This window comes from Zootermopsis nevadensis, unplaced genomic scaffold (assembly GCF_977971745.1).
Source record: "Zootermopsis nevadensis isolate Lab colony 2312 unplaced genomic scaffold, Znev_1.0 Znev_ptg000061l, whole genome shotgun sequence".
In the NCBI taxonomy this organism is placed as follows: Eukaryota; Metazoa; Arthropoda; class Insecta; order Blattodea; family Termopsidae; genus Zootermopsis; species Zootermopsis nevadensis.
The window spans coordinates 3341425-3365497 of record NW_028259192.1 but is presented as its reverse complement, the minus strand read 5'-3'; the positions used below and the strand labels follow the sequence as shown (position 1 = coordinate 3365497).

General features: G+C 38.6%; 1 protein-coding gene across 1 annotated transcript; it reads right to left on the bottom strand.

Moving 5' to 3' along the window:
* Positions 1 to 4434: 4434 nt before the first annotated feature.
* On the bottom strand, positions 4435 to 19240 carry LOC110835929 (carboxylic ester hydrolase). Its single transcript, XM_022076640.2, has 10 exons — positions 18951 to 19240; positions 13985 to 14128; positions 12623 to 12767; positions 11008 to 11193; positions 10663 to 10859; positions 9405 to 9561; positions 8117 to 8292; positions 6407 to 6557; positions 5303 to 5435; positions 4435 to 4800 (listed from the first exon to the last, which is right to left on the bottom strand). Exons 1-10 carry the CDS (start codon positions 19221 to 19223, stop codon positions 4611 to 4613), a joined length of 1752 nt encoding a protein of 583 aa, XP_021932332.2. The 5' UTR covers positions 19224 to 19240; the 3' UTR covers positions 4435 to 4610.
* Between the last annotated feature and the right edge of the window lie 4833 nt (positions 19241 to 24073).

Sequence of the window (24073 nt, the reverse complement as noted above, 5' to 3'; positions counted from 1 at the left end):
GTACAGACACGTAAACTGGAAACTGGTGGAAGGTCGATACACGTCATGTGGATGTTTTACAAATAGGTGATAATATTTGTAATAATATTTAAGAATTCAATCCGTACCTCAAAGAAAATATTTCACTTTACCCTCAGAAAACAGATTTGTTAATTTTCTTTAAGGAAATAATCCCAGTTTACACTGCAAATTATGAAAGACCCTAAATACAAAATAAAGTCTGAAGTTGGCTGAATTCTTTTTGCTCGGGATGAAGAGTTGTAAACATTCTGATTCTAAAAGAGACGCAGAAATTCTTGACTAGCTAAGCGGGCAACAAGTTTTCAAGGTCTCTGCTAGGTAGTTACAATGCAGAAACTGTATGTAGACGTACTGAATCATGTTACGTAATTCAAGGTGCAAGCGAACTGTGGACTTTATTTTAATAAGCTTGTGTTATTTATCTAAGATACGAACCAATAACTCAGCGGTTTTCCTTTGACCTTGAGAGGCCAGAGGACTTCGATTGAGACATATTTGTCCTGTCACTTTAGGTAACTTCAAAGGCGCTTAACTAGTAAAGTGTAACTGTGTTCAGATTTTAATATTCACGCGAGAAAACTGATATTTATTTTCAAAATCAGTCTGTGCTATTGCAGGAAAATAGTATGAAGTCAAAATTTGGTAAAATGTGACAGGTCTATTAATTGCGTAGTAAAATTTATTTCTTAGAAGGTTAAGTGAAGACCGGGTTATGTCACTAAAACATAATACTTCCATTGAGCAAGATAATTAAATACTGAATTAGGCAAAAATATAGATTTTTGCGTTCATGCTGAAAACACAAAATTGACTATTTCAGGCTTACTTGTTCTCAGTAGTGACGAGAGCATTGGCTTCTGGTGTTCAATACCTTTCTGGGGGAAAAAAAAATTTATATATATATATATTCGTCTTACGAAAATGAGACACTATTTCTTTGAGACAGTGATTAAACTGCTGGATAAGGAGAGATTTATTTTAGATTAGATTATTTTGCATTGGACTTAAGTCATACGATAAATACGATATAACAAAATAAATGAGAGATTTTGGCGAGGTGAAATTTCGCAATTTGTAATCTTCAAGTGACAGAGTGATGTTAGTCTATCAAGAATAATTCTCTCTGCTGCTTCCTTTCACTATTACAAGGTTTACAAAGTATTACTAGGACATCTAGGCTAGAACTATTGCAAAGAATAAGGCTTGAATGATATGCTGACACATTTTTCCAGAACCAGTTTGACTCCAGATCACGTAAAAATGCGTAAATTACATGACGGACTGAGGTTAATCTCGAAATAAATTAGGATTTTTTATAACATCGGGTTCTTTCGCTAGAATTTTACCTCCACATTGCAGTCTTTTCCGTGATAATTACCTTGCGTCTGTGCGTAGTCTGGTATATGTCTGGCCGGATGATGTCATCATGGAGCATTCCTGTAGTGGCTGAGCGACTGGGGATTCCCCAGAAAACTATGGTAACCAAGACAGTGTGAGAATTCCACATCCAAGTTATTTCCCCGGAAAAATGCATTGCTTTTGTCCGATTTTAACCAGAAGTGGCATGTGTCAACGAATCTTAGAATATTCCCTAACATAAAATATAATGTGCTTTGATTAAGCCATTATCGGAAAAACGGGCAGACAGGTTGAAGCTAACGGGCGTATTTCTCAAACTATTAGATCGCTAATGGACGTAGTGTTTTAATATTGCTTAAGTTGTCTTATGTTGTCAAGGAAACCATTTGTCACAAAAATCTTTGTTGCTTTTAATTGGACCATATCGTTTCACCGGTACACCGTTGCACGTGTCTCCAAATTTGTACGATACACAAACAGAATATTATTTATTTGTCAGTAACGAATTATGAACTGGAAAATAAATGGAAAGATGTCGTGAGATAACTTAAGGCACTCTCCCGATCCGTCATCTCCAGAGAGGGACTGAGGAACACCACGAAGAAACTTGGTCTGGATGACCGGTCTCTGAGCGAGACTTCAACCTGGGACCTTCCGAATACGACCTCTTTGCAGAACATTTGCAATAAAATTGAGTGTTATTACTTCGATAATTTTCTTAAGGTTTCTTTAAGTTTCTCCAGTTTTTAAAAAGTTGGATTCCATTTGCTTTGACGTGTAGCCGATGAGCCTAGGAGCATACTTAGGTAAAAATATTCCCTACGTAATTTCCGTCTGAGAATGACCAGACAACTGGACCGTATCACGTGCAAAATGTGGGCAAGTCCAAGTGATTCTTTAAACTCTACATTTATGCTATTATCATTTCTACGCATTGGCTACCCCGAAGATGTATTTTTACTTCAGGTACTCCGATTAAAATGTTGTGCGAGTTTCTCACGCGTGCTAAATGCGCCGCTCAAATCATCGTCCTTGGCTTGAATACAATAACATCAGCCAAATACTTAACAGTGTTTCCTTTGGTGATTTGTAATAAGGTCTTATGTCAACGTACTTCGTATTCCTTGGCCTTCGTACCAAGCACCGGTTATAGAACGCGTTTTTCCACGTATCTTTCACGTCATGATTCTTGCGTATTGCGTGCAGAAATCGTTGATAAACACAAATTTCGCAGAGCTGAGTACAATTCCGATTAAAGGACGACGTGTCCTCGTCGAAGTCCCGAACCTTCGAGGTCGACCTTGCTTTTTTTTTTTTAAAAAAAAAATGAAGTGCAGAGAGCTGATTGGCTGTTCCAGTAAGGCTCTGCGTCATATGACCTGTACAAATTTTGCTGGTCGAGCCTTCAGCCTTCATCCTGACCTGTATATTCGGAAACGTCTGTTTAGCGCGCATTTACGATGACTTGGTGAAAAACAAGTCCTTCCTCTTCTGTTTTCTCCTTGTCAAAGTCACTCAAATGGCGCCACATTGTCCCACATAACCTTCTCTTACCGATAGAATGTCGTCTTTAAACTGGAACTAAGTGTTTTATACAAAAACTTTGGCTATATTATTCCCTCTTTCAGTGAACTAGGTTAAATGACGTATCGGGTAATGAACCCTGGACAGATTGTCTCAGTAACTAGAACGTGAAGCTGAACACTAGAGGTTTATGTGTAACGAAATGGGTAATGGCAATAACCTAGCAATAACTCGAAATCGCCTTGACAAATTTCTGAGTCTCAAGTTAGAAGAACCTTGAATTCTCGAGTACGCTACTTTAAAAGACCTTCGAAGGGCCTTCAGAATAATCACTTATATTCAATACTTGGGATATGGTGTATCTTTCTCTGAAGCATATTCTCTAATTTCTTGCTGATCGAATTTGGGCCGACTGTGGACTTCAGTGCAGTACACCCCACGAAATTAAATAATCTGTCCATATGGTGTATCAGGCCATTTCCATTATCTCCTGCAAACAAGATCTGAAAGTCACTTCAAGCTTTCCCAGTTAATGGAAGTCGAGTTAACGCACGATTTTATTCGATTTCTTTCATAAAAACATAAACATGTAAAAAGATTTATGCATTATTTTGCTGTTTAACATCGCTGTTCACTCTTGGGAGTTTATAAGCTAAATTTGGGTCGACATCCTTAGGTAATGCTCAGACGTGGTCGGAGGGACTGAAATCTTCGAATCCTCGTTTCGAACTTACCAGGCTGCCTTGGTCGTAGTTGGAAAACGCCTGGGTTGCGAAACTTTCAGTTTCTGGACGTGGCTGACCTCCAGACGGGGCAAGCATAATCCATCATAGAACGGACGGATGAGCTCTTTGTAAACCAGAACACCGTTTCCGATTGACTGAGATTCTCCGCATAAGGAGAGGGCCAAGGAAGCCAAATCTTTAAGCTACTTTTTCCTTACTAGGTTCCTGCCATAGAGCCCGCCTTCCTTCCACAAGGCAAATCGTCTCCCAACATCTGGATCCAAGGACGTTGTTGCAGAAAAATTGTAGGATTTGGGGTTATGTCGGCGGTGAGTCTGAAGATGGCTGTGTTCTGAGTTGTTGCGCCGTGAAGTATGGTAGAAGTTTACCGACGTTTCAGAGGTGCTTGCTGCCTCTTACATCAGCACCACTGAAACGTCGGTAAACTTCTACCATACTACACGGCGCAACAACTCAGAAGACAAGTCATCTTCGATACGCGCTCACATTGGTAAAACGCAGTTATCCGACGGTAAGAGGAATTGGAAGCCTTCTCATTTACGTAATTAAAAGCTAGAAGAGGCTTCTGACACTCTCGGTGACAAACCATAATGCCGATTTCGCTCCAGCGAAGGCTTACGACGAAATTCGTGTACATTTTTTATTTGCCTCTATAATTCGCTCCCATTAACCCTCAGGTAACTGCATTGCCCTCTGGTGCTACAAGAATAAGTTCGATTTTAAAAGATCTATAATATGGCGGACAGAATTTGATCTGCAAATGAAATAAATTCAGTACAAAGACTTGTCAGAGATTTAAGACATTTATTACATTTTTTTTATATTGATGAGATAATTTTAGTTTTTAAATTAATAATATTAGCCAGTTTCTTTAGATAACGAGTTATTTTAATTCGTATTGTAGATTAGTAACCAAAAAGTTTTTATGTAGTAGAAATTACCCACTTGAAGAAACGTTTTTCAGAGTTCATCCTTTCCGGAACTCGAGGGTGGAATTTCCAAAGGCAAAGTGTTCCAGAAATTGACCCTTTCTTCCAGCAGTCCTCTTTTCGGACTCAAGCCATCTTTATCAATTTGGACGTATTCTTTTGAATAAGGCGAAGCAACTTGCAGCCATTGAACGCCGTTGAAAGGGGTGGGAGTTGGATTCCTGCGAAGTTTATAAACACAAGTTACCTCTGAGGGTTTGTGTCGTTACACCAATATTGTGTTGGACATTGGCCATTGAGGCGAAGAATGTTTCATATACCATCCAGTGGTTAAGAGGTTATCGTATTAGCCACAGTAGTCTAAAGATCTAGGATTCAATCCTGACTGTCGTCAATAATCTATTTTATAATAATCTATCCAGATAGCAGAGTTAACTTCCGAAACGTCGTAACCAAGACAATTTACAATGTCCACAGAGTTAGGTACAATACACGCAATTGTGTACAGCAGAAAATAAGAAGCTCTGTGTATTGTGATTAAGAAAATATATTTCCCAAGATATATGACTAAATAAATAACGCATTTTGAAGTTTCTTGTCTTTCGGTTAATTGCTTTTTCAGAAATTATACTTTGTGAAATCCGTAATCCATTAACAATTTTATAGAAATTCCTGACAATCGAGAGCAATTTGATACGCTGTAGGATAATAATTTTATCTCACCCAGTACGAGCGAAGTTAGTCCATAATGTTGTCATAATGTCGACCATTTTGTCATCTGTTTCCGTCAGTGTTGTACCAAGCAAAGTGTCTCCAGAAGGGAAGATGTAAATCAAGTCGTCGGCATGACACACTCCTGCAAAGGAAGATGTTACATCATGAGACATCTCACAAGCTTTTCTCAGTACTCGATACATAAATAGAAAACAAATTTACTCTCTTTAAGTGACAACTAATTAACCTGATCCACATATACACTTTATAATTACTTGTCATTAATAACATCAACATAGCTGACGGAAATCTCTAAAGTTATATATCACTAGTTCCAGATAGTCTTGACGTATTTATTTATTTGTAATTTATTTAACGAAACTGCCAGTAACTCAGCATAGAGTTTCGTATGGCAGGATGTTTAATGAGATGGAAACGATGTTGTAGGAAGTGTGCGTCCTCATTTTAAGATGGGCTACCACCCAGGCGTTTCCCCTGGAAGAACTGAGGAAAATCACCAAAAATCTCAGGGAATACAACCAGTCTCCGGGCAAAGATTTTAACGCGAGATGTTCTGAATACGAAGTAGGAATGCTAATCAATCGACTCTCCTCCCAAACGCCTACATGGGATAAAGTGGGACAACCATTTTCTTACATACCGGTTATGAAGCCGAATTGTTTATTTTGTGTTCAGTTGTTTTTATGTTGTAAAAACACGAATATTATTCTTGTGTTGTATTTATTTATATTTTATGTGCTTTGTATATATTCCTGTACTCTTTGTCATATTTGTTGTGTTTGTTTTTATATTTTACTTTTTGTAGATACAAGAATTTTGACTACCAATATATTTTAAAACTTGCCTCTAATGAGACTAGCTGTTCTCAAGTATATCAGTGAATTAATTTGCATTATAATTACATTTAAGATTATATGAAATTACTAATAAAACATTTACGTTAATTTCAAAGTGTTAACAGAATTAACTTAATGGAATTGAAATTGTTGAAGAATAGTCATCCATTACTCATTACATGTAATATCTATCCGATGTGTACGAAATTTCGGTTTTGTGCTCTTATCAAAAGGAAAATAAAGCTCACATTCTCACCGTAATTTCTGTTCGCATCGCCGAAGACCGCGCTGTGGCTTTTGGAACCCCGGTACGTAAAATAATAGTAGAAAACTGGTGCAGTCCCTGTTTCGAAATGTAGACTCACGGCCCGGTCCGCTCCTTGTAAAAACCAGCCATCCGTGAACATCTGCAGACAGTTAAACAGTTTGATTCGAGACTCGGTCTGGTCTATTCGGTGTACGAAGCAACTGCAAATGTGCACTAATGATGAAACTAATAATGTTCAGACACCGCTTTCATTGGTTTAAATAAGCATACATAACAACGAAAATTAATCAATTAAAAATCTCATTAATGGTTACGAAGTTCAAATATTTGTGAACAACAATAACAAATCAAAATGATACTCGTGAGGAAGTTAGGAGGAGACTAAATTCCGGAAATGCTTGCTACTTCTCAGTTCAAAATATTTTGTCTTCCCGTCTGATTTCTAAGAACCTGAAAATTAAAGTGTACAAAACAATAATCTTACCTGTTGTTTTGTATGGGTGCGAAACATGGTCTCTCACTCAGAGGTTGGAACACAGATTGTAGGTGTTTGAGAATCGGGTGTTGAGGAGGATATTTGGGCCTAAGGGGGAAGATGATGGGGCGTGGAGAAAACTGCACAATGACGAGCTTAAAAATCTGTACTTCTCCCCCAGTATTGTGAGGGTGATTAAGTCGAGAAGAATGAGATTGGCGGGGCATGTAACGCGCATGGATGGGACAAGAGGTGTGCACCGGGTACTGGTCGGGAAGCCTGAGGGGAAGAGACCTCTGGAGGGACCTAGACGTAGATGGGAGGATAATCTCAGGCGGGATCTATGGGAGATATGAGTTGAAGGAAACTGGATTTTGTTGGCCCAGGACAGGGTCCGGTGGAGGGCTTTAGTTAATTCGGTGATGAACCTTCGGGTTCGGTAAGCCATCTAGTTAGTTAGTTTAATGTTTTCTGATTCAGTATTTTCTTTCACAGAAACAGCTTGTAAGCTGAGAAATACTTTTCAATAACCACACATCTAATTGGCTTATCTGAATTTCGCAATATTTCCAGTTAAAGTCCTGCAGAAATTTCGTAGTCGAGAGTGGATTACCTTCGAAAAGTAGGCCTAGGTTAGATACACAGGAGACTGTTCGTCAGCTGTGAAGCATTAAACGTAACATATGTTGTGTACTGATATTACGAAGACTGAAATGTTTGCCAGTGCCTTATCATCCCCAGATTGCTTAAAACTCTTTGCTACCTTAGGGCACAAAGTGAACTTGGTCAGGCGGAATAATTTCAAATGTTTCTCCTTTTAAATTCCGCGCCAGATTTTATCCAAGAATACTGTAAGAACTACCAAATTCGGCTGGGGTTTGAGTTCACACCTGACTCCTTAGACGCACGTACATTTATTCGATCTCCCCTACTCCTGAAGATGGAGATAGTGCTTTCCTCCGAAACGTTTGTATGAACCTTCAAATCCACACGGCGTGACAACCCAGAAAAGTATATCAGAACATTTACCATTATGAGAATCTCAAATCTCCTATTATGGATAAATAAATACCGGACTTGATGGAAATCAGATTGGATACTGCTATTTGCAGTCATGACAAAACTAATATGTGGTTTTCAAAATGCGTCGTCTGAACGCATATGAAAACTCACATAAAAAAAATTACGTAAAATAATATCGATATAAATCGATATATATTTACATTCACCACAGATGCGACTGTGTCGTTATTAATGGTGCTGTTTCCGAAATAGAAGTCTCTTATCAGTTTGGTGACTTCATCCTTTCGGGGCGAAGTCTCGCTGTAGTACAGAGCGATGGGAGCTGCGTACTTGAACCTCGCATCCATGTCGGGGATCAGATTCTTCCCGTACAGTCCTAGAACACATTCACAGTTTCGCGTAATCCCGAGGGTTTTCTTGCAGTCACGTTACATCGTAAATAAGAAACGAGCTTCCAGTTTTTATAATTTACGTATTATTTATTTATATTTAGTGTTCTGTCTGACGACAGGTCCATATGAACAGGAGCCTTCCATCCTTTTCTCGGACTGGGACCTGTTCATATACGTTCTTGGCAGATGATCCAGAAGTGGTTTGCCATTGCCTTCTTCTGTGTGTGAATGGAGTAATTGTTGGGATGCCACGGAGGAAAACTCCGTGTTGCCTAGACCACGGCCTTGCCCAACACAAGTTATAAATTCGGGCACCGCCGGGAATCGAACCCGAGACCCCAGGATTACAAGGCCAGCGTTCTAACCGCTAGACCACCCCATCTTATTATTATTTAGTGTTCTGTCTGACGACAGGTCCATATGAACAGGATCCTTCCATCCTTTTCTCGGACTCGGACCTGTTCATGTACGTTCTTGGCAGATGATCCAGAAGTGGTTTGCCATTGCCTTCTTCTGTGTGTGAATGGAGTAATTGTTGGGATGCCACGGAGAAACCCCGGAGGAAAACTCCCTGATGCCTGGACCACGGCCTTGCCCAACACAAGTTATAAATCCGGGCACCGCCGGGAATCGAACCCGAGACCCCAGGATTACAAGGCCAGCGTTCTAATCGCTAGACCACCGTGGCGGTTAATTTACGTATTACTCACTGTTAATAGGTAAATGACTGATCAAGCATACACGACGTTTCATCACTGTGGGTACAATAGCTCATCGCATAAACCAGTTCTCAGTCAGTAAGACCAACTTTACACTCTCACGTAATATTTCCCTACGATAGTCGTCTTCTGGGTTATTACTTCTTGGTGTCTTTTGGTTCTATGTTAAAGTTTACAGTCACATGCTGCCTCCATCTTGATGACCTCTGAAACGTCGGTAAACGTCTTCCAGACTACACGGCGCAAGAACCCAGAAGACAGCCATCTTCACTGTCTGCCCACGTGCAGGTTCTAAATATGTTAAGAATAAACTTTACAACGAACCCAGGACGCTAAGAAACGTGCATAGAAATTATGTGTTCTGAGTTGTTTCTCACTTGATGCGGCGATGGTTCCTTCCTCCGAAGTTATGCCGGTCATCCATGGCACAGCTGTGTAGTTCCTCGACAGTTCCAGAGGACTGGCAGGTATGAAGGCGTCGTCCCCATTCTCTATCACAGGTCTGAAGGGTATCATAGGATGAATGTTCCATTCCTGCAGAAAGTTATATATTGGACTGGTGTAAAACATTTCATGGCCAGAACTTACTTTGTTTCACGTTTATCGTCTATGAATCTATGTGATATCACAGATACAAGTTCTTTGGTTAGACATTCAAAAGTCACATTGTGTGTCTATGAATCACAATACTTCGGTCAGTGACTCGCTATGGGCTGGAAGACCTGGGATCGACTTCTTATCGCTGTAACCTTGAGACTGCCTCAAAGGAAAACCTGAATCTTTTCAAGGGTACAAAGACTGCAATATGAAAGTGGTCGTTAATTTCTATCAAATGCCAAAATTAACCATACGTGAAGCTAACGTTTTAGTGATAGACAAGTATAGACCAACTTTAACGCTTCGCCATCACAGTAAGAACTATTTTTCGCCTCGTATACCCTCAGGCAGTCAGACCGGAATATTGCTGTCAGTAAGAATGTGTCGGTTTGAAGTTGTTAGAATATTTAGTAGTTTGAAAAAACTTGAGATTATAACGGACACTTTACTTAAGTGGAAGATAACTAGAGTCACGAACGTCGCGGCCGAGTGGTTGGCAAACCTGCTTCTTGTTGGTGAGGTTTCAGGTTCTGATTTCAGCCCAGAAACCGGCTATTAAGACTGATATAATAACTGTGACTTATTGCATTTATCTCAGTCACTCCAAGAGAAGACAAAGGCACTATGAACTATTGCTCTCTGCAGTTTAGACACCAGGACGTCGCAATCACAAGATTTCCATCGGCCTTAAGAAACAATAGTTGTGTTATAAATACGTGAATAACATCAAATATCGGACTTATTAACAATATTAGTTCTTCAGTTAGTAAAGCAACGGATCACAGAGTGAACAACCGACGTTAATTTCCCATCAAGTGCTTTCGAACATCTTCCTTCACTAAGATGTCTGCATCTACCAGCGGATAACAGAATATCATTCTTTAGGGGCAAGCGATATATGAAATGCTTCGGTAGAACTCGTGAATCTGCAAACGTCTCAACACATCTCCTGCTCCTGCAACGTGAGGACGCATCATTCTAGGTCAATTTGAGATGTCGTTCCGCTGTTGGTGATGCGTGGGGTTGCTCCATACTCACCATGTAAGCTCTGTCAGTTGCTGTGATGTCCACAGCGTCCTTCGTCCTGAGACACGAAACCATTTCGCTGCTGGGCTGTGTCGGACAATCGAGCAGAAATGCAAGTTCCTCAGCTTGGTGTTTGCTCGACCCATTAGGAGCAAGGGACCAGGGGCAGAAAGCAGTTCCGCTTTGGGACACGGCGCGGTGAAACAGGCCTACGCAATCAACAGACACATTCTTTATCTAGCGCCGTTTTGTGACTTCTATGCCTGGAATACCGTGGGCAATTGTGGATGAAGATGAGGAAGACAGTGGATGCAGTAATTTCAACGCACGATTTGTCTTCAGTGACTATAAACGTACCTTTGCTGGTAGGTGACAGCATGTGATAGTGCACACTAGCGCCACCCGCGCTCTCGCCGAATATCGTTACGCTGCTCGGGTTCCCGCCAAACGCTGCGATATTGTCTCGCACCCAGCGCAGTGCTGCCACCTGATCCTTCATTCCGTTGTTACCTGGACACGCTGAATCTCCAGTGCTCAGGAAACCTAGACCATTGCCAAGCAAAGCAAACTTACAAGACATTCGAATGAACTTGGAATTTGAAAACATTTGTATTTTCTATGTCGAAATTGTGCATTAAAACCTGATATATTACAGGTGTGTGCAGATTTAAGCTGCTACTCGGCTCACAGTAAAAGCTTAGCTGAAATACGTTTCTTGAAGAACTCGTTCTTAAAAGAGGGTTTATGCGATGAATTGATGGCTGTGATTTCAATCACACAAGACGCTGCATTTAAACATACAGACTCCAGAAAAAATTTTAAAAACTGAAAAAAACATTATTACACTAAAACATTCTTTATTGTTTACTAATGCTACAGGATGAGAGTCTGTCTGTCTGGAGCCCATTGTCTATGTGGGGCAGCGGTGGATGGCACTGATGGAAGAAGCAAAGGTCTCGGGAAATTTTTTCATAATTTATTTTTTAATTGAATAAACATTTCCTTGGATATTATCCATCGTCTAGTAAATATAAAACGTAAAACGACGTTTCGGAGATGGGACTCTATCTCCGTCTTCAGGTTCCTACACAGTTGGGCCCACTAGATAGAGCTAATCCCTATCTCCGGACCGGAACCTGAAGACGGAGATAGAGTCCCATCTCCGAAACGTCGTTTTACGTTTTATATTTACTAGACGATGGATAATATCCAAGGAAATGTTTATTCAATTGACTCTTCACCATCGTCAAGAAGTTTTAGATTTGATATTTATTTTTTAGTTTGTACTCATACCTGGCATTGTCTCAAGCCTTTCCTGATGTCTGTATTACCGGATAAGGTTTCCAATTCAACGAATCTTATAAAGACTTTCAGAAAATCTTCAGCTTCCAAATCTTTTGGCTTCTTTATATTAACCTATATCCTTCAGTATCAGAAATGTAGCAAAGGAGTTTAAAATAATATATTTATTTTAAAACGTGTATTATAGGTTTCATGTTGCGTATATATATTTATTATTTATTTATTTATTATTTATTATTGACTGCAAATGGGTTTATACCCGGTGGCAGTGACCTACAATAAGATACAAAACAATGAGACACAACAGAACAATGAGATACATCAACACAATGAGACAGAACAAAACAATAAACAAAAGGACACAACAAAAACAATAAGACACAACAAAAAATGAGATACATCAACACAGGGACAGAACAAAACAATAAAAAAAGGACACAACAAAAACAATAAGACACAACAAACAATGAGATACATCAACACAGAGACAGAACAAAACAATAAAAAAGGACACAACAAAAACAATAAGACACAACAAACAATGAATATATATATATATATATATCATGATAAAGTTTTGTGGTGGTTTTGAGATATTTGCAATTGCCTATAATTTTATATTTCTACACATTTTGGCCAGAAAAGGAAACGTTTGTTAGTGGGTTCATACCAAGTGGTCCTAGTCTGTAGTTGAAGGTGACGAGGACGACATCTCTGTCCAGGAGGTATGTCGGCTGGTAGTTCCTCCCCGTGCCAGCCACCCATCCTCCACCATGTATGTAGACCATCACGTCCAGAAGGTGGTGCCCTTTAATCTGTGAGTATTCTGCAGATATAATTTTGCAAATGGAGAACCTCAAACAGAATAGTCCCTCTTTTGGCCAAAATTCGAACCCGGGACCTGCCAAACACAAAGCTGGACAAACAGAAAATTTGCGCTTTCGATGCTTATCATCCTGACTGAGGTTTTGTGTAGATTTACTAAGTCCATTTGCATAAATTTAAATTTATATAAAATAAACCAAGATAAACTCGATATTCTTTCCAATCAATCATTAACATTTTCTTATCATTCGACGCTGCATAATATATCCAGTATAGAAAAATTGTTAAATAAATGAGGCGCCATTTAATAAACAAAGCAGGGCTATAAAGTTCCCTGTTTAGCTTTAAACAGGCCATTTTTTAATTATAAGGTACAGGCGCCAGTTAAGAGTTTGGACATTTTTAAAATTTTGTGTCCTGCAAATAGAATTCCGCTACATAAGTGAGAATAAAGGAACACACAGAAATGATTAAAATGTACGGTTTGGAAACCACAAACCGAAATGGAAAATTGTACACGTTGGCCACCTTACGGATAAAACAATTCAAAGCTGGTCCACCAACGGAATTGTTAAAGAATTTAAAGAAAACTTTAGGAAACGCGCATTTATTAAAAAATGTTATTGTAGGTACAACATTAGGATGGAAGGAACTTTAAAAATTTAAATACAAAATTAAAAAACTTGCTACTCAGCCATATGCTGAATTTATTAAAACTGTTGATTATAATCTCATAGTTAATAAAAAATAAATAAAATTTGAAACATTATTAGCACTGCTAATGGTAACAAATAAAGTCTTTTTTTAATACGCAGAAAAATGAGATTTTAAAAGCCTAGATCAGCTAAGGAATTCCATGTTTTACCACGTGTTTGTTTTATTATTTGGCGTCGTAGTAAGGTTGGTAGGTCCGACTGTTCGTGATCTTCTTGGCCTCACCAAACAGCAATTAATGGCTTCGGCTGAAGATTGTTCCACCCCTGTAATGTGTTTGGCCGCCCTATGACCCAGCGAAGGTCAAACGTCACAAGACAAGAAATGTAAAAGTGAAAGCGAACATGCTTGTTTATTTATTTTCACAGATTCTGCTAAATTCAAATCGTGGGCCACCATTAACACCAGTACTTTATGGTTCGATATATCGAAGCAGTAGATGTCAGCTTTTCCAAATGTTATGCTATGAAATGAAAACTGTTTTGATACTAACATGTGGAGTGTAGACATTAATGAATAGGCAGTCCTCCTGCCCGGACACCTCTTGTTCTTCAAGGTACACATTCCTTTGCACGCACTTTGGGGCTGGCCGTGTAGCGTCCAACACCCCTTTCCAATTACCGAAAGGCTGGGGGCTCTGAAATCGTAGAGATCGTGTATCAACATGGCGCGGTCTTCCTAAAGGCTAACTTACGTGCTCATTAAAACTGTTGATACTGTAAGATTCGTCCTCCCAAACAATGGCGAAGGAGAATATGTCTGTAGGGGAGTAGTTTGAAATACGTATCCCTAACAGAAGCAAGATTTTCTTCATTTACAAGTTTCATAACGACGCTGTTTGAAGATTGAGGTTATGTAATGCGAATAACCTAGGCCAGTGGTATTCAACCTGGGGTACGCGAAGATATCTTAGGGGGTACGTGAAATTTAAAAAATAAATATATTATTTTGTGATAAACACTGAATAATCATTATGTAATTTATTTAAATGATTTTAGATATAGATTATATACTATGTATAATTTTAATTATACACCAACAACTCTGGGGGTACAAAGTTGAAGAGAAATTATATCTGGGGGTACGCGAAGACATCTTAGGGGGTACGTGAAATTTAAAAAATAAATATATTATTTTATGATAAACACTGAATAATCAGTAATGTAATTTATTTAAATGATTTTAGATATAGATTATATACTATGTATAATTTTAATTATACACCAACAACTCTGGGGGTACAAAGTTGAAGAGAAATTATATCTGGGGGTACGCGAAGACATCTTAGGGGGTACGTGAAATTTTAAAAAAATATATTATTTTATGATAAACACTGAATAATCAGTAATGTAATTTATTTAAATGATTTTAGATGTAGATTATATACTATGTATAATTTGAATTATACACCAACAATTTTGGGGGTACAAAGTTGAAGAGAAATTATATCTGGGGGTACGCGAACAAAAAAGTTCAATACCACTGACCTAGGCGATAAAATATATTTGAGCTTCATATATGGGTTATATAGTCTTTGCTTATAAAATCGAAATTCATCAGCAGTGTGCAGCACATGCACCCTTAACTATCGATTAATTGCATGGAGTGCAGGCATTTTGAGAAGTTTATACTCTCTTACCTAGTCAATAAATTAGTAAATTCACTCGTTTTTTTATGAATCATGAAGTTTCATACTGTGTTAAAAATACACCAATTGGCCCCATGTTGAATTAGATGAATCCAGCCCATACTTCGTACACTGTTTTACTAATATCCACCTCAGAATCATCTTCTCGTCTACGCCTTTGCCTCCTAAGTGATCCTTTCTCTCATGTTATCATACTAAAATTGTATATGTATTTATCATTTCTCTTGTGCGCGCTACGGGACACAGTCAGTTCATTACTTTTAGTGATAAGACATTACGGACTTAAGTGATCCCTACGTAATTCGTTCACTTTATACAAAGAATGCATAACGACTTCTCTGTGCAGCCAAATGTCAACATCATAAATTTAGAGTATTTAAAAGAAGCTTTTAAGAAGTCTCTTTAAGTTTGGAATAAGAATTGGAGGATAATGAACACAGTTACTTTAGATCCACTTTCTTGTATACCGATGACGTAATATTTGTCATTTCAGAACTTTTACGAGATTTTACTTGTCGGCTTAACATTTAGGTGAATACAAAGTTTTGAAGGTGATAACGCTTGTAAATGGTGTTAAGGAAAATCCTGAAAACGTAAAACAGGGCTAATTATGTTAAACAGTAATAACTAGGCACATACTACAATAAAATATGCCAATGACTTTGTACATGAGTTACATAAATCCCGACATCTTCCTTCTATATTTACAGCAATTTCGAACAGTTTTTTATTTGTCCAGATATCGTGAGCCAATATCTAACGAAATAAATTATCACTTTATACTTAGTAACTTTTAAATATATTTATTTTGTACAGTCTATACACAAACTTTTGAAGTTTATTGGTGTTGTAAAAATTATATAATATTAAAACATTTTATTGTGTAAAATATTATATTAGCGCTCCTAATCGTAAATACGATTTTACATTATATTTTTAGCGCTTTTATTAAAACGACATGTTTCGACGGGTAATATCGTCGTCTTCAGGTTTTTATCAATTTAAAATATTTTAAAAATTATTAGATATTTGATGCAATATATTATAATGATCCGTAGTTCTGTTTGTAGCTTTCCATTTTCATGGTAAGTTGCTTATTGTAGTCAGACGTTATATTTATCTGTGGAATTAATGTTTAATTATTTTCTTGGAGTGAGTATGAATTGACATAGGAAATAAATAAATATTCGTATAAATATCTATTAAAAATAGTAATGTAAAATCGTATTTACGATTAAGAGCGCTAATATAATATTTTACACAATAAAATGTTTTAATATTATATAATTTTTACAACACCAATAAACTTCAAACGTTTGTATATAGACTGTACAAAATAAATATATTTAATCAAACACAAACATGACGCATATAGGATACAAATTAGTAACTTTTGGTAATATTATGAAATACAAGACATTACGTATTAAAAAAATATAATTATAAGTACAGCCTAAAATACTCATATGTCATTGTATAGGAATATGGAATATTTTATATAATATTTAACATTTTTCGAAATAACAAGTTACGATTTCGTTTAAATTATATCGTCTGCATAATGATCTGAATGAACTTAAAATAAAAGCATGTATGTTTTATTAACGTGTCTTGGCAGAAAATGTCTGTTAACAAAGACATGAGACAAATATCATCCCAGATCTCGCTCTGCAAACACGTTGGTACACTTTGAACAGACTACACGAAAAGAAGTCTATATCACGTGCGTAGAAACGTTTTTGCTTGTCATCATATCAAATGTCACAGTTCAACATTCGTCTTTAACCATCTGGGTTGCTTTGTTTGTTTACTGATAGAACACGGAGTTTGAACATCGACTAGTAATAAGAAACAACCCAGATATAAATAATAGTGTGTATGAGTGTCAGAAATGTCTTTATATACTAATATCTTTCATATCAAATCTAAAACTTCTTGACTATGGTGAAGAGTCAATTGAATAAAAATTTACTTGGATATTATCCATCGTCTAGTAATAAAACGTAAAAAACGTAAAACGACGTTTCGGAGATGGGGCTCTATCTCCGTCTTCAGGTTCCCACTCAGTTGGGCCCACTAGATAGAGCTAATCCCTATCTCCGGAGATAGAGCCCCATCTCCGAAACGTCGTTTTACGTTTTTTACGTTTTATTACTAGACGATGGATAATATCCAAGTAAATTTTTATTCAATTAATATCTTTCATGTTTGCTATAGGCCTACTATTTTAGAAACTGTAATGTTACCATATTTTATGAAGCAAACCAATTAGTGTAATAAACACTCAAGATGGTTCCACAAACCTAAAATTTTTAAATGAAGAAGGCGTGCGCTGTTAAGTGAATCATTTACCTACCCGAAATCTGAGATCTTTCAAGATTTGAGGCGATAACCTCTGAGGATTCCTTGCTTTAAAGGAACTTCCAGAGACGAATCCTTATCCCCGCTAGTACGTGTGAATATGAAGAGCAGGTAATTCACAGAATTCCATGTCCAATTCAAGCAATCGACTAACTAGACTATATCTGGATGAAAGAGAAATTATCTGTTGTCCTCAGAGAATAATTCTTAGCTTGGCGTCAGTGGATACACGTTTTTCTGAACTTAAACTAGACGGTGTAGAATATGTCTTGTGAAACATTATTTCAATATAAAAGTAGATTATTGGATGGCACAATTCTACACGAACTTTGCACCTGAAGCTTCAACATTGCGTATTCTATATGGGATTCAAACCCACGATACCAATGTCTGAGTGGTTCAAGACGATGCAAGTACTGAGATACGCAATGTAGTACAGAGTGAAACGTAAAGTCTGTTAAATTTTATGTAAAAATATTCGTGTTTGACGATAACCAAATGACTACGGAGAAGACATCTGGAGGAGTGTTTGAAATGGAAATGAAACGAGACTTTTCGTATGCACCATTTAAATTATGTGTGTGTGTGTGTGGTTGGTATTGGAGAAACTAGAAATTCGATGATTTCCGTCTTCTGGGTTGTTGCGCTGTGTAGTCTGGTTGATGTTTACCAACGTTTCAGAGGTCATACTGCCTCCGTCATCAGGGCCCTGATGACGGAGGCAGTATGACCTCCGAAACGTTGGTTAACATCGACCAGACTACACAGCGCAACAACCCAGAAGACAGAAATCTTCATACTCATCGCCCTGATAAAGGAGGCAGTATGACCTCTGAAACGTTGGTTAACATCGACCAGACTACACTGTGCAAGAACCCAGAAGACAGAAATCTTCATACTCATCGCCCTGATGATGGAGGCAGTATGACCTCCGAAACGTTGGTTAACATCGACCAGACTACACAGCGCAACAACCCAGAAGACAGAAATCTTCATACTCATCGCCCTGATAAAGGAGGCAGTATGACCTCTGAAACGTTGGTTAACATCGACCAGACTACACTGTGCAAGAACCCAGAAGACAGAAATCTTCATACTCATCGCCCTGATGATGGAGGCAGTATGACCTCCGAAACGTTGGTTAACATCGACCAGACTACACAGCGCAACAACCCAGAAGACAGAAATCTTCATACTCATCGCCCTGATAAAGGAGGCAGTATGACCTCTGAAACGTTGGTTAACATCGACCAGACTACACAGCGCAACAACCCAGAAGACAGAAATCTTCATACTCACCGCTGTGAGAACCTCAAGTCTTACAACTAGAAATTCATTCAAATATCAAACCGCAAAACATAAGCTGTCATGGAAGTCCTTTTCTGTGGATTACCATGCACAACCTCCGTCAGGACAGATGTTCTCTGGCAAAGAACAATTTTCTACGCACCCGGAATCTGAGATCTCCGATGGGTGGTAGAGCATATGGGATCCTCTGGAAACCCAAAATATGACGTCCCTTTCTGGTGGTGAAATGCTGACCCCTGAGCGCACCCTGCTTCACGAACACCTGCAGCTCTGGGTCCTCTTCTGCGCTGTTCAGGTACACGATGACTATGAACCCCACGCAGATAACCAGGAACAACAACGCACAACCACTGCCTTCGCGGAATTTGTTCTTCCACATCGCGCTCCTTCTGTGTGTCTGTCTCGTCACCCCCATGGGTTGCCTTATCTGAGGTATCACGTGACTCTCGACCTTAATTCTGTAATGAGAGTAAAACGCGATTATAATGTTTTGGCTGTCCGATCCAAGACATTAAATTGCACGAATGAATTACGATGGCACTGAAGGCCAACCCACGAGCATATTATCTTGAAAGTCTCATCCTTTCTCACGAGGCGAATTCACAATGGCATATATTTCGTTTGTTTTATACTTTTCTGGCTTAATTGCACTAAGAAATTTCGTTGTATATATAGGTCTTTGTCTGTGCGATATGCCATGAGAAGATGGCTGTCTTCGGGGTTGTTGCGCCGTGAGAACCATAAGGTTACTTCTCTTTACCAATGTTCAAATATCTGCTTATAACCAAAGTTGGAGCAGTTATAAATGTAACATTACTTATCAATATCTTCCTTCGAGCATGTGGTTATGGGCACTGTCTACTTCAAGAGCAGTTGTACTGTATTTTTTGGTCAGTTTGATAACCTAATTATCCTTATTCCCATAAGGTTAGAATATTAAGACGTCGACTATATGAAACAGAAGATTCGCGAATGGGCTACACATTGATTGTCGAAACCTGTAGAAAGATGTTATTATCAGGGCACTGCAACGACCTCTGAGACGTTGGCAAACTTCTACCAGAGTACACAGCGCTATAAGCCAGAAGACAGAAATCTTCATATCGTTAATTGGTTTGTTTTACAGTTAGTATGAAATGTCTGTCTCACACTGACTGACGTACATCAGAACTCATGGCAGATGAATTAACATATGACTGACAAATTACATGATTTCTTATTGTCATTTGATATTTTTGGGGTGATTGAATAATTACGAATGAGACGAGCAGGGAAACAAATTGATTGTGATTTAGGGCAAAGAGTTTTAAGTGAAGAGACCAATTATATAGCCCAGACCTCTATGGAGAGATACAATTAAAAATATTTCTTGTGGAAAAAGGCTGTGAAGACGAGAACTAGATTTGAGCACCCGAGACATTAGATACGTGTTAAAGGAACCTTTATTTTCCGAAATATGACAGAGCAGAAATTAAAGTAGCCTTGCTGATTCTAAATATATAAAATAATTTAGAGGTTTCAAGCTACGGCCTTCATTTCTCAATTATTGGAACCGGAAATCAAAAGCTCTCCTAAATTTATTAGATTTGGTATAAATTGGGCAGTGACTATATTTTAATACAAAAAGTAGTCATTATTTTCCAAAGAGACCTTCATGTTTGATGACGATTATCATAAAACGGTGGTTCTTAACCTGTGTGCCGCGGTACACAGGTCTCCCGCGATCTTTTGCCAAGTGTACCACGAGGGTTTGATTAGAATATGGCATGTGAATTTCGAGAATGGTTCTGCCTAGTTGAGGAAAAATTCCCAGAAGAATTAATGTCAATAGAAAGTTCTCTGGACACTCCAATCATGGCTGCTTTGCGGAAAATATTCTGCAACAGCTACACCGAGAACACAGAATCGGGTCAATGAAGCCACTGAGGACATCGTGCAGATTTCGAAAGTCTTAAACCTTAACCGTGGGAGTGTTTATTATATTTTGCTGTACACTCCAAAAAATATTTTATACCGATATTTTAATAATTTTCATTACAATGGAGCCCCCTTTTCGGAATTTTTACGCAAGAGCTCAGGGACTTATCTTTAAAAATATTGTAAATAATCAGAATTCCATTCATGGCTATGTCAGTTTTCCTTATTCCAAAAAAGAATGAAGGGTTTTATATACTCACACTTTAAATAAAGTAAAATAAGTTCAATTGTCTTTCTAAAGAAGGAAATGAAGAAAAATCAGCATGTTTATCTTTTTCAGAACATAAACAGTAACAACGCCGGGTCGTTTATGGAGACAACAATATTTATTTACTGTGATCATCTGTGCATAATTACGTAACGAAACCGAATGCTGTTTCTTAGTGGTAAATAGTTAGGATATTGGGCGACAGGTGGCACGACGCCTTGAATTTGTTCAATTGCTGGCAATTTCCTGTCGTTCCCTTCAGTTCAAAGCGTCTGATTTTATCAAACGTCTGCTGGCATCGATTAACAGCTTGTACAGGGCAAGTTAACTTTATGCTTTGAGACATTTTCGTTACAGGTTGGTATTATCTGTGGTAACCAGTAATCGTAAACTACTGTAACCGCGTAATTCCTACATTCTGCAACAGATGGCTCTAACAGTTATCAGCGATTTGGATCAGACACAAACCACCTGCGGTTCATGATTCACAGTAGAAACCTTTATTTGGGATGGAGTGGGGCAAAAGTTTGAAAACAAGTGAGATTCAAAGTTCCAATGAAGGTGGCTGCGTTCTGGTAGAAGTTTACGAATAGTTCAGGGGTGCTTGCTGCCTCTGAAGCGTCAGTAAACTTCTACTAGAACAAATGGTGCAACAACCCAGAGGACAGTCATCTGCAGAACATTACGAGTTTGAAGTAGAAATTCATATATTCACATAGATATATTCATAAGATATTGTAATACATTTTGAATATTTATAAAAATTATTAATTTACAGTATAAGACAATGATGTCTGTCTAATGAATACTTTAAGTATTTGCTTCCAGAATTGGGAACATATGGAAAACATACTCCATACACGCAGAAGAAGGCAATGGCAAACCACTTCTGGATCATCTGCCAAGAACGTATATGAACAGGTCCCAGTCCGAGAAAAGGATGGAAGGATCCTGTTCATATGGACCTGTCGTCAGACAGAACACTAAATAATAATAAGATGAGGTGGTCTAGCGGTTAGAACGCTGGCCTTGTATTCCTGGGATCTCGGGTTCGATTCCCGGCGGTGCCTGAATTTATAACTTGTGTTGGGCAAGGCCGTGGTCTAGGCAACACGGAGTTTTCCTCCGTGGCATCCCAACAATTACTCCATTCACACACAGAAGAAGGCAATGGCAAACCACTTCTGGATCATCTGCCAAGAACGTATATGAACAGGTCCCAGTCCGAGAAAAGGATGGAAGGATCCTGTTCATATGGACCTGTCGTCAGACAGAACACTAAATAATAATAAGATGAGGTGGTCTAGCGGTTAGAACGCTGGCCTTGTATTCCTGGGATCTCGGGTTCGATTCCCGGCGGTGCCTGAATTTATAACTTGTGTTGGGCAAGGCCGTGGTCTAGGCAACACGGAGTTTTCCTCCGTGGCATCCCAACAATTACTCCATTCACACACAGAAGAAGGCAATGGCAAACTACTTCTGGATCATCTGCCAAGAACGTATATGAACAGGTCCCAGTCCGAGAAGAGAAAAGGATGGAAGGATCCTGTTCATATGGACCTGTCGTCAGACAGAACACTAGATAAATAAATAAATATGAAATATATTTTTGTGAAATTTGCTTGGTCATCATTTTACGACTGGTGACACTGAACATCAGGTTTTGTGAACTGGTTTTACTTTCGTTGTGTTTTTAAAGAAATATATCGTTTGTACTGGAAGTATGAAAACTGTCATCATTAAACTGCGACATAGGTTTTACTCTCAAATAGTTCAATAGAATGGGAATTTCAATGTTTGAGTCGTTCATTAGGTAAAAATGTGAAGGTTACGACACATTTCTGTTCACGCTGGTATCACACTTGTTTCAGTAATGTGTTTTGTGTGTTCAGCAACTTCTTTGATGCAATCGTTTGTGGTCTCGTAGTGAGCCTTCCACCTTCGTTTCCCTCGGTAGAGTTTTCTAACTAGAACACTGGATTTGATACCTGGTAATATATGGACTTACGTAATGGAAGTTACGTAATTTGTTACAATTTGACGTTGGATGTTCTTTCCATAAAACATCAGTTCAGAGACGTGATACCCGCTTTCTTTATTTTCAGAACATTCTTAGCCCCAGAATAAAATGGAAGGTTATTAAGGAGATCATGCTCCTACTTGACTCAATTTTACCCTAAAGATTGTGACAGTAGGTTCCTATTAAACTGCTAAGCCATCTCAATCCAGTTGATCCTTCCAAATCTCCTTTCTCTTCAGTCGTCTTTATATTGTTCTTCCGTCTATGCATGTGGTTTCCAAGTAGTCTCTTCCGATCAATGTTTTCCAGCCAAAATGTTGTATGCATTTCTCATTTCCCCAAGTATCGAACCTCAAATATCAGATTTACGACCCTAACAACATGATACGAATAATTTAAATAAATGAAGACCCTCATTACAGAGTTTTATCAAGTACGTTGTTTTTAACGTTGAATAATGTTTATAAAATCACGGAAATTGTAACCGTGGTTCCACTGTCAATTTGTGTGACTTCTTCAGTGGGGCGTGAGAGTGTGAACCGAATTTACTGACACGTTCTTAACCGAGTTCAGTAGAATCAGTTCGATACCGAAACGCCTGTGTGTCGTCTAGCCCATTGTGTAGCTTCGTCACTAATGACCGGAAGATAATTATTCTGGCTGAAGGTTGGCGGATATTTTGTTGGTGTCACGTGATATGTAAAAATCCTATACAGCGCCATCTCGTGTACTGGACCAAGTCTTACTATGAATTCTTCGGTTTTACCTTATTAATCGCTAGGTCTATCGGTTAGAACGCTGGTCTTGTAATCCTGGGGTCTCGGGTTCGATTCCCGGCGGTGCCCGAATTTATAACTTGTGTTGGGCAAGGCCGTGGTCTAGGCAACACGGAGTTTTCCTCCGGGGGCTTCCCCGGTTTCTCCGTGGCATCCCAACAATTACTCCATTCACACACAGAAGAAGGCAATGGCAAACCACTTCTGGATCATCTGCCAAGAACGTATATGAACAGGTCCCAGTCCGAGAAAAGGATGGAAGGATCCTGTTCATATGGACCTGT